Raw genomic sequence first — 14,543 nt, forward strand, 5'->3', positions numbered from 1 at the left:
AAGTCAATGGGAACCAAAGCGGTTTGTTTACCAACATTCTTCAAAATATCTCGTTATATGTTCCACAGAACAAAGAAAGTCGTACAGGTTTGGAACGAGGTTTGGTTGCGAAAATGATGATAGAATATAAATATTTTGGGTGGACTATCCCTTGAAGAGTTGCTATTTGAAAAAAAAAAAGAGCAGCAATATTAAGTTAATTTATACTTAAAACAAGAAAAAATATCTGGAGTAAGAAAAATAAACTAACTCAAAGCGAAAACATATTTATTTTTCTTACCCCATTGGCAGATTCTTTTTTTTTTTTTATCTCATTTCAAGTCACTTGATTTTGATTTTTTTTTTCCAGACAACATGACTTTATGTGTCATTTTGCTTCTCAAGTAAATGTTTCTTGATTTAAGAATGTTTTGGAAAGTTATACTGGAAAAATTGTATGAGATTTCAATGCATCCACTCAAAAGTCATAATTTGTTTGCAAAAGCCAGTTTGTTTTCATTATATAATGTAATGATATTTTGAGTGTGTTTTAAGTGTCCAAATACAATTTTGGGGTCACTGTATGTGTGATTATTAAGTGCAAATAACAACACAACACAGCACAACACAACATCACCATGAAATATGACTCATAACTTTGACAACAACACACGATGCAAATGTGAGGAAAAATACAGTTATTTTTCTAACATCACACGAACAAAACACGCTTGGTTATTGCTCAGAAGGGAGGGTGAACACCTGAGGAACAACCAACTTACCTGGGCGCAAGACTGACGGTGGAGAAAGAGGAGGGATACAGGAAGGGCAGGAACGGGAAGGAAGAGAAGCCGCAACACAGCAAACAGGAAGGAAAGGAGAAATAAAACTTTAGAATTCATCAAAACGAAGAAGCAGAAAACAGCTGGAAAGAGTCAAATGAGAAACTAGGAGTGGTTTAGAACGGCTCCTGAGGTCAGCAAGGCAGGATGCACGACACTATCATCTCAAATCATCACCGTCAGTGGATACGCCACTGAGTCCAGATCTGCAGGGGCCCGTGAGAGTGCCAACATGCAGCAACCCAACCAGCTGAGCCGCAGTGAGAGATCGCACAGGGTGGCAAACAGGGCAAGAGCGCTCAGGCATGAGGGTGCAAACCTACTTGAGGAATACTAGACCCTACCTAAAGCACCCAGCTCATTCACAGAGCAAAACAGGGCCTGAAATGCTGCAGAACGTCTCATGCAGGCCGATGAGACGGCCGTTTTGAGGGGATTTCGCAGGCTGAGGTGGGAGGGGATGGAGAGGATCATTCAGAAGAGTGAGAGGGAAGGGAGGAGAGATTGTGTTAGGAAGCAGAAAGATGACCTGTGAAATGAGTGTTCAAGGGTCAGGAAAAAGGGCTCTGCTCATTTTCAGAGCCCTCGTATGCCAGCAACACCAAGCGGCAAGCACAGAGATCACTGAAGCGTTTGTGTGCAAAGTAGAGTAACAACTGCAGAACAAGTTAACATGTCATTTAAGCAGGGTGGAATAAAATACACCAAGATTCCTAAAAATAGCATTAGTTAGATCTAAGTGAAAACCCCTGTATTATTTAAAGTATAATTTTAAGAATAGTTCACCTAAAAATGAAAATAATGTCGTCATTTACTCACCCGTGTGTAGTTTTGGACATGCATGATTTTCTTTCTTCAATAGAGCACACAGGAGGTGTGATTTATTGTTTTTTAGTAAATATTGACTTAAATATAATAAAATACTTAAATCCATTGTATAACTTGAGAAGACTTGGAATATAATGCACAAGCTATACATACAAACTATTTATATTACATTTCAGTGTTGACTTTTTGTCATTTTTTGGAGTTCAACAGGATTCGTTCTCATTCACTTTCTGACAGAATATTCTGTCCAAAGGCCCCTTCACACCAACAACAAAGAAAAAAATGATAACAATATTAGCATCCACACCAACAGATGATAATGTTGTGTTTATAATAAGCATGCGCTGCAGTTTTGTTGTCTGCCACTTTAAATGCTCGAGTTCTTTAAAGCAGGATGGATTCTGATTGGCTGTCAGTGATTTTAATCATTCACCAATTTGACAAAAATCATTCTGAAAGTGATTCCAACTATATTTTTCCTCTGTGTCGTTATCGTTACAGCTGTGGTGTGAACCTCCCTATTCTCATAAAAGCAGAATGATTATTAAAACTTTATTTTATAGTTACTGTCGTTGGTATGAACAGCCCTCAACTTCTTCTTTTGTATTTCATGGAAGAAAGAAAATCAGCCTGATGACATGAGGGTGAGTAATTAATGACAGAATTTTTATTTTTTAGGTGAATGATCCCTTTAATCTTGGTGTAATTTTAGAGAATGACTACACATCTACATGTTGCCATGCCAACATCAACACGACAGATATTTTCAGTGTGCAGTTATCACACATATGACACTATGTGAAAGAAAATTATTGTGCTGAAACTGAGGAACCATTTCGATTAAAACTGAGATTTTTCACATTCTATATTTACTATACCGAAAACAAAAAAAATTATAAAAAATAAAAAATCTTATAGAACATATATAATCATAAAAGGAAAACTTGCACTCAGGTTGATGTACACATTAGCACAGTTCCAAAGCCTAGTGAGCTTCCTACCTACAGGCAACATAGTTTAGGCACCACCACCAAAAGGAAGTCTGCAGACAGCAATATATAAGATATGTAGTCATGGCCAAAATCTAAGGTAGCATTAAATGTATTCTTCTGCAAGATTGGGGTTCTGCAAGATTTTTTTAATGTTTATGGAAAAAATCTCTTATGCTCACTAAGGCTGCATTTATTTGATCAAAAATTCAGTAAACGGTATACTGTGAAAAATGTAATTTTTATTTGAATATGTTATAAAAATGTAATTAATTCCTGTGATGGTAAAGCTGATTTTTTTTTTTGTCAGTGTCACATGATCCTGATTTGCTGCTCAAGAAACAACATTATTACTAATGCGGAAATAAGCTGCTTATTATTTTTGAGAAAACTGTGATACATTTTTTTTCTGTATTTTTTGGATCAATGGAAAGTTCAAAAGAACAGCATTTATTTGAAATAGAAATCTTCTGTAACTTTTTAAATGTCTTTACTGTCACTCTTGGCCAATTTAATGCATCCTTGCTGAATAAAACTTTATTAAAACTATTTATTAAAACTAAATGAAAACTACTGACCCAAACTTTTGAACTTTTTTTATATACAGCAACCCCAGAATGTACTGCAACAAGATCAAAATGGTAAATGAGGGAAATTTTATAATTTAATTTTATAATCATATTTTATTGAATACTTTTTCAAATACACTTAGTTAATATTTCTATTGAGTTATTAGCTTAGCAACATGCAGCATCAGACTCTCTTGAAATCAAATGTTAGGTTCCTTGAGCGCTGTTTTTTTAATGACTGAATTGCTGCCCACTAAGAAACTTTTTCATAATTTTTTAATCACCCACTTATGAGGCTCCATCTTGGTTAGGATGATGCCTATGTAGACATTAAACAGCGAGGCATCTCACTAGGTTTTGGAAGAGAGCCCCACACATGCACAAGAAACAGCAAACACAACCACAAAACACATGATACACACATATTATTTTCTGAACTGTCTCAGTCCATGGATTTTTACATCAATGCAATCTGGCACATATTTCCCACATTATAAAGAACAAAATAATGTATTTCTTGGTAAGAAAAACCAGTGAATGAGAGACAACCGTGCAACAGGGGCATCAAGGCATCAATCAAGCACACAACAGTTGCAGTTGCAGACAAATACATGCAGCCGAGCCGTGGTGCCAGGACAGAGCACTCACTTTCCCAGGAAGTCCCACACCATGCCCCCAATCTGCTGGGGGGCAGCGGACACAGAGGGGGGAGGGTCAGAGGGGGCTCTGCCACCAGGGCGGGGCGTGGGGCGGGCAGCGGTGTGAGGGGGACTGGGCCACAGTGAAGGGGGTATGAGTTATGAAGTTATGGATGGAGGTAACGCGAAGGAAGATGGCAGACAGACAGACAGACAGACAGACAGACAGACAGAGATGTTGAATTTCCATTGGTTAAATACAGAAATTGAGGAACCAATGAAAGAAATGCAGAGGAAATGCAGGATAGGAAAAACATGAGGATGGACAAGAAATTTTAAACAAGAAATTAGTGTTTTATGACAGAAGATGAAGGAACACGGAAGAACAGGAGGAAGAGAAGGAGGTCGGAAAAAGAGAAAGACCAACAGACAGAACAGAGAAAGAGTTGGCGAGACGGTAAAAAAACAGAACAGAAACACACATGGTTAATTAAACCACATTAACACTAAAGCATGAGCATGTCAACCGAGAAAAAGCAACGAGACTTTGAGCGAGAGCTGGAGAACCTACGAGGAACTGAACTTAATGTTCGATGCTCTATTTTAAGGAAAAAGTGTATATAAAATGCAAACTGCAGCACTGCATAATGCATGATAAATGCATAAATCAAACTCACTTGGAATGCTGATAATTTCTACTATGGCTTGTCGATGTTTTGCATTATATATATTATATATAGAGAGAATTAGAAATTAGACATATTTAGTATTATCCACTAATTGTATTACTGCTTATTTGCATTAAATTTAACCTTTCATGACTTTGTTGTGTCATATCTCAATCAATTACAGTCACTTTGAAATTGCTGTTAGTGTGAACGCCCATTTCAGATGATGTACAACCCGAACATATATGACTAGCATGGACCTGATATCTTAGATGAACTACTCAACAACTAAACATAAGAATTTAGAAGAAGAGTAAAGAGATATGAAGGCAGTTGTATGTGAACATGCCAAAACGCACACAGATCTGTCGGGAATAGCAGACATCACGGCGCATGAAGAGAAGGCATTTCACAACCACTAATCACGAGCTCAATATCAATATTCAGAACATGTCAGAAACACACAGAATACTGATGATCTCATGAATGCATGATTTCAGGAAACAGCATAAATATTTGCAATCATCATCATATTTCATCTCTAGGAGATGACCAGCTCTGAGAGTGCAGCATGGTTTGTACAGCCTCAGTAACAAAACAGCCCTTGACATCAGCATTTTGATGTTATACCCCAGCAGAATTTGATATTAAGTACAGTAGAAACTGTCAACCGATGCTGTCAAAGCCCGAGATAACAGCAAAACGAGAGATCAGTCCTGATGCTGTATTATGAAACTCATGCAGGCATCAGAAATCATTTTCAGCTCGTTAAATTGTATAAAATTAACCTGAATTCCAATATTTACGCTACAAAGGAATGTTTGGACATGTTTATTCATTGTCTATTAATACTACTTTTAACATTTTAGAAAAACATTAAAATAACACAAATGTAAGTATGTAAAAAAAAAAAGTTTTATCCCGTGTCGGAAACACTATCACACTACATGGCCAAAATCATTTGTTAAAATTTTTTTTATTAATTAAATATTTTATTTTGTAAAGAAATGCTTGCATAATTATCTGGCCAAACTCATTTAATTATTATTATTATTTTTTTTTTACTTTTTTTAAAAATAACTATGCATTTATTGTATTGTACTGTATGCACATATGTATGCATTACATGCATTAAATACAATTATTTTGTAATGTATTCATACAGCATATACTACAATAAATGTACAGTCACAAATTATTTTTTTTTTATTAATTAAATATTTTATTTTGTAAAGAAATGCTTGCATAATTATCTGGCCAAACTCATTTAATTATTATTATTATTTTTTTTTTACTTTTTTTTAAAAATAACTATGCATTTATTGTATTGTACTGTATGCACATATGTATGCATTACATGCATTAAATACAATTATTTTGTAATGTATTCATACAGCATATACTACAATAAATGTACAGTCACAAATTATGTTTTTCTACAAAACTAATTTCAAGTATTTAAGTATACGTATTAGATCAAAGGCTTTTCAAAATCATACAAATTCATACGAAAAAAAACTTTAACTGGTAGTGTCAATGTGATTTGAATGCTCAACATCACACTTCCAAAAGCATTTAGAAAGTAAACAAGTGGCTTTTTCTCACCTTTCCAGTTCTGCGATCTTCTTATCCTTGTCATTTTTCTCCGTCTCCACCTCACTCAGAATCTCCAGTAACCTCTCGACCTCGACCTGGGATTTGCTGGACTCATCTTTGTAGAAAGACACCTCCTTTTCCAGAAGTTTGACCCGGTCCACATACTCAGGGTTCCCTCGTGAGCTTTGCTGCACCTCCACTTCATGAGCCTTCTGTATGAGGATCATTGGAAGGCATCACCATAGAAACCAGTTAAAATCAATTCATGAAGAAACATTCCCAGTTCTATAACCAACACATACAGCAGTATTGCAGACTAGAGGGCTCTTTGGCTCCACAAAGCAGATAATTAGCCAAGCTTTAAATGCATAAATCCCGAAGATTAAATGTACTTATTTGGCTTGTTGCAGTTAAAACTAAATATAGGAAATCATGTCATACTGTAAAACTGAGGAAACTGCAGTTATGCATAATTTTCTTTGCAATATTCAAATGCAGCCTTGCTTCATTATTAAAACACTGTAAGCACTCTGAAACACAACATACATCTGCAAGTTGAAAATGAATGCACAATGGATCACACACACAACACAAAATTTAAGAAAGCGATATAACATGATAATAATGTGGTCATAAACCCAAAAGTTGCAACAGATCAAAGCTGACACACCAGATTCTCAAAATGTTCACATAACATGAGAGGAATTAAACTCACAAGACAGGAACATGCAATGCAACATGCAAATGTGGATTTTAGCTCCATGGTTCAGTGGTAAGGTTCTTTGCAATGCGTTTGCCTTCAGACATATGCGTGTTCAATTATCTGGGTATTAATTTCAAGGAAACATTGGAAGCATGAGGAAACAATACAGTTTTTCAACATTTCACAGAATGCCCTTGAATCCCAATGAGTTCTGTTTTAATCCTGTTGGTTTCGTCTCATTGTTGTCACTACGTACAGTTTATGTGATAAAAACAATAAATTAATATAATGGATATTAAACAGGATGCACATGCAAGATGCTGAAAAGATCTGTATTGCACCAGAACTATGGATGAATTTAAAAAATAAAATAATAAAATAAAATAATTAATACTCAAATTTAATTTTTGTAATGCACAATTTACTATACATTAAATGATTTACATGCCTCTATATGCAAGACCCCAAATAACCTGCAACTGCAAAAACCTCCAAAAATAACCAGACGTCCAGATATTTGTACGTGACATTTCACATAATTATGAAAAGCTGTACCTACCTAATATACATATTATATAGGCAGCAGGGGTTGAATTATTTGCAGACCTTTACAAGTTAATGGTAAAGAAAGAAACTAAGAGTATAGTGTCCTCATGTTTTCAATGTGTGCTAGTATACAGATCCAGAGAGACACTTACGGGATTGTTCATTTGACTGAACAGCTGCTCTGCTTGCTACATTGCAAAGGAGGGAATCATGGGATATGAGGAAGAGGAGGAGGATGAAGGGACTCAGTAAAACAGCACAAGCTTTATCATTAGCTCTTCTTTCAGGATAATGATAATGTTCTTCACAGGAGAATATAAATAACCAGAGAGCAACACAAGAACAAAACGAAGCTGACTGAGTGTCAGATCAGAGTGAGTCGTCTTCCTAGACAGCGTTTCTGATCATCACAGTCACATTTCAAATGTTTTAACTGAGCTATGTGCCCCCGGCACACAAAAATGCCATTTAAGTAGGCAATTCACTAGGTTTTGAGACACAGCTACTGTCAAATAAGAGAAATTAGACAAAGACATCTCATAAATACTTTTATACAGTTCCCATGATGCCCTCTAAAATGAGTGACCATTAAGATGATGGAGAAAACACATTCAATGAAAAAACTGGCTAAATCATTGAACGTAATTCTAGTGGTGAAAATTAAAGGTTGATTGATATGGGGTTTAAAAAGGTAGACATTCCTAGAGCATATACTGCCAAAATATATTCAGTAAGACCACAGAGAAAACCTGGGATTAATTCAAAATGAACAGAAACAGAAAAAACACTTTGCACTGTCAATCAAATCAGCACATTTGTGACATTGAGCACATAAACTCATTTGTACAAAAAGTTTTGGTCTTTTAAAAAAGATTGGAAAACACTTTTCCAAAAGATTGTATAACACATACTCTACCGTACAAAACTTCTGTGAAATTTTTAAGATTTTAACATGTTTCATTTTTACACTTTGAAAGAAGTCTCTTATGCATTTATTTGATTAAAAACACTGAATATTACAGGACAACTGTAATATTGTGAAATTCTTTTGCAACATAAAATAACTGTTTTCTATTTGAATATATTTTTAAATGCTTTATTAAAAATTTTCAGCATAATTACTCCAGTCTTCAGTGTCACATGATCCTTCAGAAATCAAAAATGCTGATTAGCTGCTCAAGAAAAATCTCTTATTGTTAACAATGTTGAAATCAGTTCTTCGTTTTTTTATATTTTTAAGGATTTTTTTAATGAATAGAAAGTTCAAAAGAACAGCATTTAATTTTTTAAAACAATGTAAAAGTCATTATTTTCACTTTTGAACAAATATATGCTGTATATATATATATATATATATATATAGGGGAGAGCGGGGCACAAAGTAACACTTTTTGACTTTCTCAGATTGTGTAAATCCACATGGGGTTCAGAATATAATTTTTTTTATCCACAGTAATTTTACACTTGTCTAGTACAAATATGTTGCTTTGTTTCATAATTACAGTGTATACGTTTTTCTTTATTTACCCTCAAAAAATGGAAGTGAAATGTGACAACATGCCCCGTAGGTGGGGTACATTGTAACATCTGAGGGGCACGTTGTAACATGACCATTTGACAGCTTAAAATCTTATCTGATCGAATGAAAAAAATATGCAAGACAAACTAAAATATTTTGTTAATAAAATAAAATAATACTTTTTTTCAAATAAAATAATGGTGTTTTTTAAGAATTGACAATGAACACATTGCAATCATGCTTGGGAAGGCCCACATAAACGAGCAAAAATGCTTTACATGTCTTGAAATAATAATTTCTAAACATTAAACATTGACTGTCAGTCTTTATTCACCTGTTTCTCGTTGTTTCTCATTAAAATTCATTAAAGTAAATAGTGTAAATTACCTCGCTAATGTCATAGAATAACACATTGTAACGCAGTGTTACAACGTGCCCCATCTGCGCAACTGGAGTTTAAAACCAGTTGCTGTCTTCTGCTAGTTAGCGAAGCATAAAAAAAAAAAACTATCTAAACTGATAAATAACAGATTGGAGATTAAAATAATAGCAGATTTACTTAAGCCAGAATTTAAATTTTACTATGGTAAAATAAATGTTCATTGATATCTTCAAAAGATTTTTGAATTTTGGCACACTTTTTTCTATATAATTTTGATATGGTAACTAATAAATACTGTAAATTTTGTTATGCTAGCATGTGTGGAAATATTCAAACCATGTGTGTTACAACTAAACCTGTGTTACTTTGTGCCCCGCGCTCCCCTATATATATATATATATAAATATATGTACACTTTTACAAGTTTAGATTGTAAAATTGTATTGTATAATTATATAATGTAATAATCGTAATATGAAATTTCTGAAAAAAAAAATAAAAAATTAAGTTTTATTTTACACAATATTTAATAACTACAATTATTTGAAATCAAAAATGTGCATTTTCTATTTGCAAAACTGTCAGTATATCCAGGAGTTGACACACAGAGGAACAACCACTTCTGTTCATTTTAATTTCTGTTAAGATGCACAGTTAACAACTGATGCTGATAATCCGAAAATGTCCAATATCGAATTATCAAGATGCCAGAAGGAAAATCATACCTTTTGTAACTGTGTCTCCAGTTTACTGCATTCCTCTTTCTTCTGCTCGATTGCGATCTCAAGGGACTTGAGTTTGGAGTCTTTCTTAAGGCCTGACGAGGCCAGCGAGGAGGCGTGTTCTTTTAAATCTATGAGACTCGACTGGAAGAAGAGCAAGACAGTCCGATCAAAACCTCCCAGAAACACAACTGAAACAAGACACGCACGCAATCACTGACGTACCTCTTTCTCTGTTAGCTCCACTTGTAAAGAGTTCACCCTCTCTTTCAGGTCTTTATTCTCTTTTTTATATGAGTCCACCTCCTCCATTCTCTCTCGGTCTTCCCTCTCCCTTTGCTCTTTCAGGCGCTCGATAATTCGCTCCTGTGACAAAAACACATTGCACCTGAACTCGCGGCTAATTGAGCATGCTAAAACAATTTTCGCTTCCGTAACACTCAAGGTTTATAAATAAATGTCAGTAAACGTCTTCATTCTTCGCAGATTAGGGTGTGAATTCACAAAAACTTGCCGTAAAGTTGGAAAAATGCTGTAGAATCTGAGTAAAGTGTACCAGATCATCGTGGTCTCCAGGCATCTGGCCTGAATGCTGAGAAATGTGCTGTATACTTAAGACATTTTTTGGCCATGTTTTCATTGTTACCTGATTTGCATAATTACTTTAGAGAATCAGGTGCTAAATCAACACAGTGCATGCAAATAAACAATGCTATCAGCAGACACAATTTATTTCCTAAGTGTAAAATACTCTGAAAATGTCATACACAGCCTGTTGTCAAAGGCAATTTCTCAAACTTTGAAATTTATTTATAGTGAAAAGTGTCAGCTTTCACCAAAAACCTAAATTAGCATACTGTATATGAGGCAGCTCTAATTTTATGTGCTTCTGGCCTACATTTTCACTTTCACTTCCACTTGTTTGGGACAATTTCTGGCACCTTCTCAGACAGGGCTTCCTCTAGCGTGACGAGGGCAGTATCAGTGTTGCTGGAGTCCGTCTGGAGAGACTTCACCCTGTCCTTTAGATTCCCGAGCTGTTTATTTTTATCCCTCAGCTGCTCCTGAAGGTTCTCAATCTGAGAGAGAGGAAGATGATAAAAACCAGTCTGGATTTAGCAACCATCGAACCGTTAATTGAGAGTTTGGAGTTCTCTTTTGATTGCAAACTCAACAAAAAGCCAATGGAATTTTTCAATTGCCTTTTGGATAATGGCAGAAAATAAGCTCTGTGACCAACAAAAGTTAATGATTCTTAGATGTTTTGTTCATCATGATAATCTTTACAAATGAATGCAATTGTTATGAATCTTGAAGCCTAAATACAATTGCCAGAAGTAAAAAGTTAGGCTATAAACGAACTATATCACAGTTGCATGACTTCAACATCACGACCACAACAACTCTATATTAATATTGATTTAAAATCTACAAGTTGGTAAGTTTAAGTTAGAACAGTTTGCAAGAGCATGAGTATAAACACAATGAGGCTGTAAAAAAAATGTCAACTAGTGAGTAGATGAGTTTTCCTTTAAAAAAAAGTAAAAGCTTTAAAAATCATGAGTGGGGTATTAATGATGTATTTTATGTCATAGAATAAAACGTGAACATATATTGAGCTTGTTTTTACCACAGACCTTATTTCAAGCATTTCACCAAAAACCCATTAAAAAAAACTATTGACTTTGGGGCGATGGAACTCGTTTCCAGGTTTTAGGACTCATTCGGTCAGATAATGGGCTGGATTTCACTTCCTTCATCCCCCCAAGAACTGGATGCTTTCTTTGATGAATGGTGCAAAATCCCGTTACCCCAGTTATGGAGCAATATGAAGGGGTTTCAAGAACAAATGAAGTTGTTGAAGGCAAAGGGAGCTACTAGGGTGTTTCCTTGTATAAATATCTGAGAAATACAGCAGGTTGTTTGTGATGTGACTTAAAATATGATAAAAAGGATCAAACCAGCACACACAGCAAGAGATCAAAGTTAAATACGGTTTAGCCTTTTTTTTTACTCTTGAGATGTTTCCAGTGACTGAACAACATGAAAAAGGCTGAAGAACCCAGCAAAGCATGTGGTGAGATGGTAAGAAGATGAAAAAGCAGTTGAAATAAGACATGGGGAGAAAGACACTAATGCCCTGCGGCTCTGCAGTTAAAATGCCTTTTACTAATCCTGCCTTATCTGTGAAGAATATAAGCAGTTCTGCTTCAATTTTTAGTCAAAATTCAGCTCACCAGGTTTTAGAAAAGAGCTTTCTGTGTATTTCCCTAATTAATGAAGAATAAATTGTCCATTTCTCAGTATATTTTCTAACAAATCGGACCAAAAACTCTATATAGGTGTGCAATAAGATAAATCTGTTATATATACAGGCTTTCAAATTCCCTTGCTCTGGCTTATATCACACTCTTCTTGGTATCGACCCCAATCCTTTTTAATGGCCCATGAAAACTGGCCTCTGATCTTTGATTCTTGAGTGAGATTTACCTTCTTCTGCAGGACGTTTATCTTGCGTTCTTTGACTTCCAGCATGTCTTTCATGTCTCTGATCTCCCCGGCCAGTGTTCCCTTCTCCTCTGTCAAGTCTTGCAGTTGCTTCGTCTTCTTATTAAGGAAAGATTCCTTCTCTTCCAGACGCAATCTAAGAGCGTCCACCTAAACAACACACCATGAGCAAAGAGTTCATGTAAAGCTGATGAGATATGCCTTCAAGTGGTCATTGAAATAAAATAAAAGAGTAAATAAAAAAATCCCATAAAAATAAAATAATTTACAATAACACATACACGTAGAATTTTAAGGGACAAGGAGTTGCACCAAGGTAAATGTTAAAACTTAATAAAATAAAAATAAAGAAGTAAAATAGAGTAATAAAATAAAATAAAATAACATTTTAACCTCTGTCTGTAGGATGGCAGCACGTTGCTCTTTGGCAGTGAGAGACTCTTTGAGCACTTCAATATGCTGTTTGCAGTCTGAATTCTGATTATTCAGAGTTTCCAGTTTTGTTTGCAGAGCTAAAAGCTCAGACTCTTTTTTTGAGAGCTCCTGCTTGAGCTGGTCAATCTGAAAAAGAAGGCACAGAGAAAGAACATTTTTTGTTATTTATAGGACGGGGAAATCATTCAGCACATAAAATATAAAAAAACATCCGAGTATCCAGACAACAAATATTTTTTACAATATCATGTCATAAAATGTGTTAATCAGCTATGTTTTTTAAATAGTTCAACTGAAATGAGCATGGGAATTTTCTTCTCTACATCTGTACTCTCTTCACATAAAAGATGGATTTCAGAACACAATCCCCATTTAATATACATCAGCCATATAAATTATTGATTAAACGAGTTCTATAAATATCACAACAAAACCCCCAGCTTATTCACAAGCATGTTAGATACAGCAAAGACATCACACATATTAATACCCACACACACCTGCACAAAAATCAACTAACCAATGAGATTTAAGGAACAAGCCAGTTAAAAACAGTAGCAATGCGGTGCAAATCAAACAAACCAATCAGAACTCTGGATCAGAATATAATTAAATATGAGTTTAAAAGAACAAAGTCAGAATCCCAATTTGCATCTGTCATATTCAGTATGCAATTTTAAAATTAGTATGTACCCAAATCATTGCACATTGAAAATAGTATGTTAAAGTGGCCTGGATGGCAGTGTTATTTTAGTATATTTTAGTATAGCAATTATTGATCCGAATAATGTATTATAATTAGTAAATATAATTTTTTTTAATTAATAAAAAATTAGCTCTTATTTTTATATTTTTGGTTTTTGTTTTAATTTTATTTTCAGTTCTGTCAGGACTACTATCATCAAAGATGATTAACAATAAGCATACAGTTTGGATTGGCGGTATGGTTCTGTTCTGATCAATAACTCCCTGTGCATCCATGCAGCCTAGCATGGATGAGAGCAGGGAGAGCAGCAATAAAACCCCCAGGGTAAACAGAACAGAACCAACATAAATGTATTGCAGATATTGTTAAAGTTCAATAATGTTATGTACACATTTTAGAATTAGTCTGATTCAAAGGAGAATCAGAAGGCTGAATCCTGACTGACAGAGGAGGAGTTGGGGATGGAGGAGGGTAATTAGCTATTGAGCAATGCGAAAACGGCTGATGATACTGAGGGACCTTATATATGAATGCTTAGATAGGTGTCGTAGTCCCATAGGTTGATGGGGATCAGCTGAGAGTCAGCTGATGCGAGCTTGGCTAACGTGACCTGCCAGAACTAACGCTACGCTAGATTTTTAGTAATTCAGTTGTGTGCTTTTTATAAAAAATAAAAAAAATTTGTGTTTTCAATATTTCTATTTACCTTTAATTGATATTTTAGTATAGTTTTGGTCATTTTATTTTTTTAAGCTGAAGTTTTTCATCTAATATTTATATTTTACTTTATTTCAACTTCATTTAAAAAAAAAAAAAAAAAAAAGTTGTTTTACTTTCTTAATCGTTTTTTAACGATTCTTTTTTGGCTAATACTACCCACAACCTCTTACGCAATGTATTGTTTCGAGACACT

The 14,543-nt window shown here is 34.8% G+C and overlaps 1 protein-coding gene across 2 annotated transcripts in view; it reads right to left on the reverse strand.

Annotated features, from left to right (window-relative positions):
* The window catches only part of LOC107582387 (ERC protein 2-like), a 67,176-nt gene that overhangs the window by 14,709 nt on the left and 37,924 nt on the right, over positions 1–14,543 (reverse strand). Inside the window, exons 7-15 of one of the 2 annotated variants that reach the window (XM_016268207.1) lie at positions 12,883–13,050; positions 12,472–12,639; positions 10,923–11,060; positions 10,207–10,347; positions 9,985–10,125; positions 7,511–7,546; positions 6,119–6,321; positions 3,856–3,978; positions 762–773 (exon numbers count right to left, since the gene is read on the reverse strand). In XM_016268207.1, coding sequence (XP_016123693.1) covers positions 762–773; positions 3,856–3,978; positions 6,119–6,321; positions 7,511–7,546; positions 9,985–10,125; positions 10,207–10,347; positions 10,923–11,060; positions 12,472–12,639; positions 12,883–13,050 — 1,130 coding nt within the window. The remainder of the gene's footprint in view (positions 1–761; positions 774–3,855; positions 3,979–6,118; positions 6,322–7,510; positions 7,547–9,984; positions 10,126–10,206; positions 10,348–10,922; positions 11,061–12,471; positions 12,640–12,882; positions 13,051–14,543) is intronic. The other variant, XM_016268208.1, reaches the window with a different exon arrangement.

Source organism: Sinocyclocheilus grahami, unplaced genomic scaffold, assembly GCF_001515645.1.
Source record: "Sinocyclocheilus grahami isolate Dianchi unplaced genomic scaffold, SAMN03320097.WGS_v1.1 scaffold44.1, whole genome shotgun sequence".
Taxonomy (NCBI): Eukaryota; Metazoa; Chordata; class Actinopteri; order Cypriniformes; family Cyprinidae; genus Sinocyclocheilus; species Sinocyclocheilus grahami.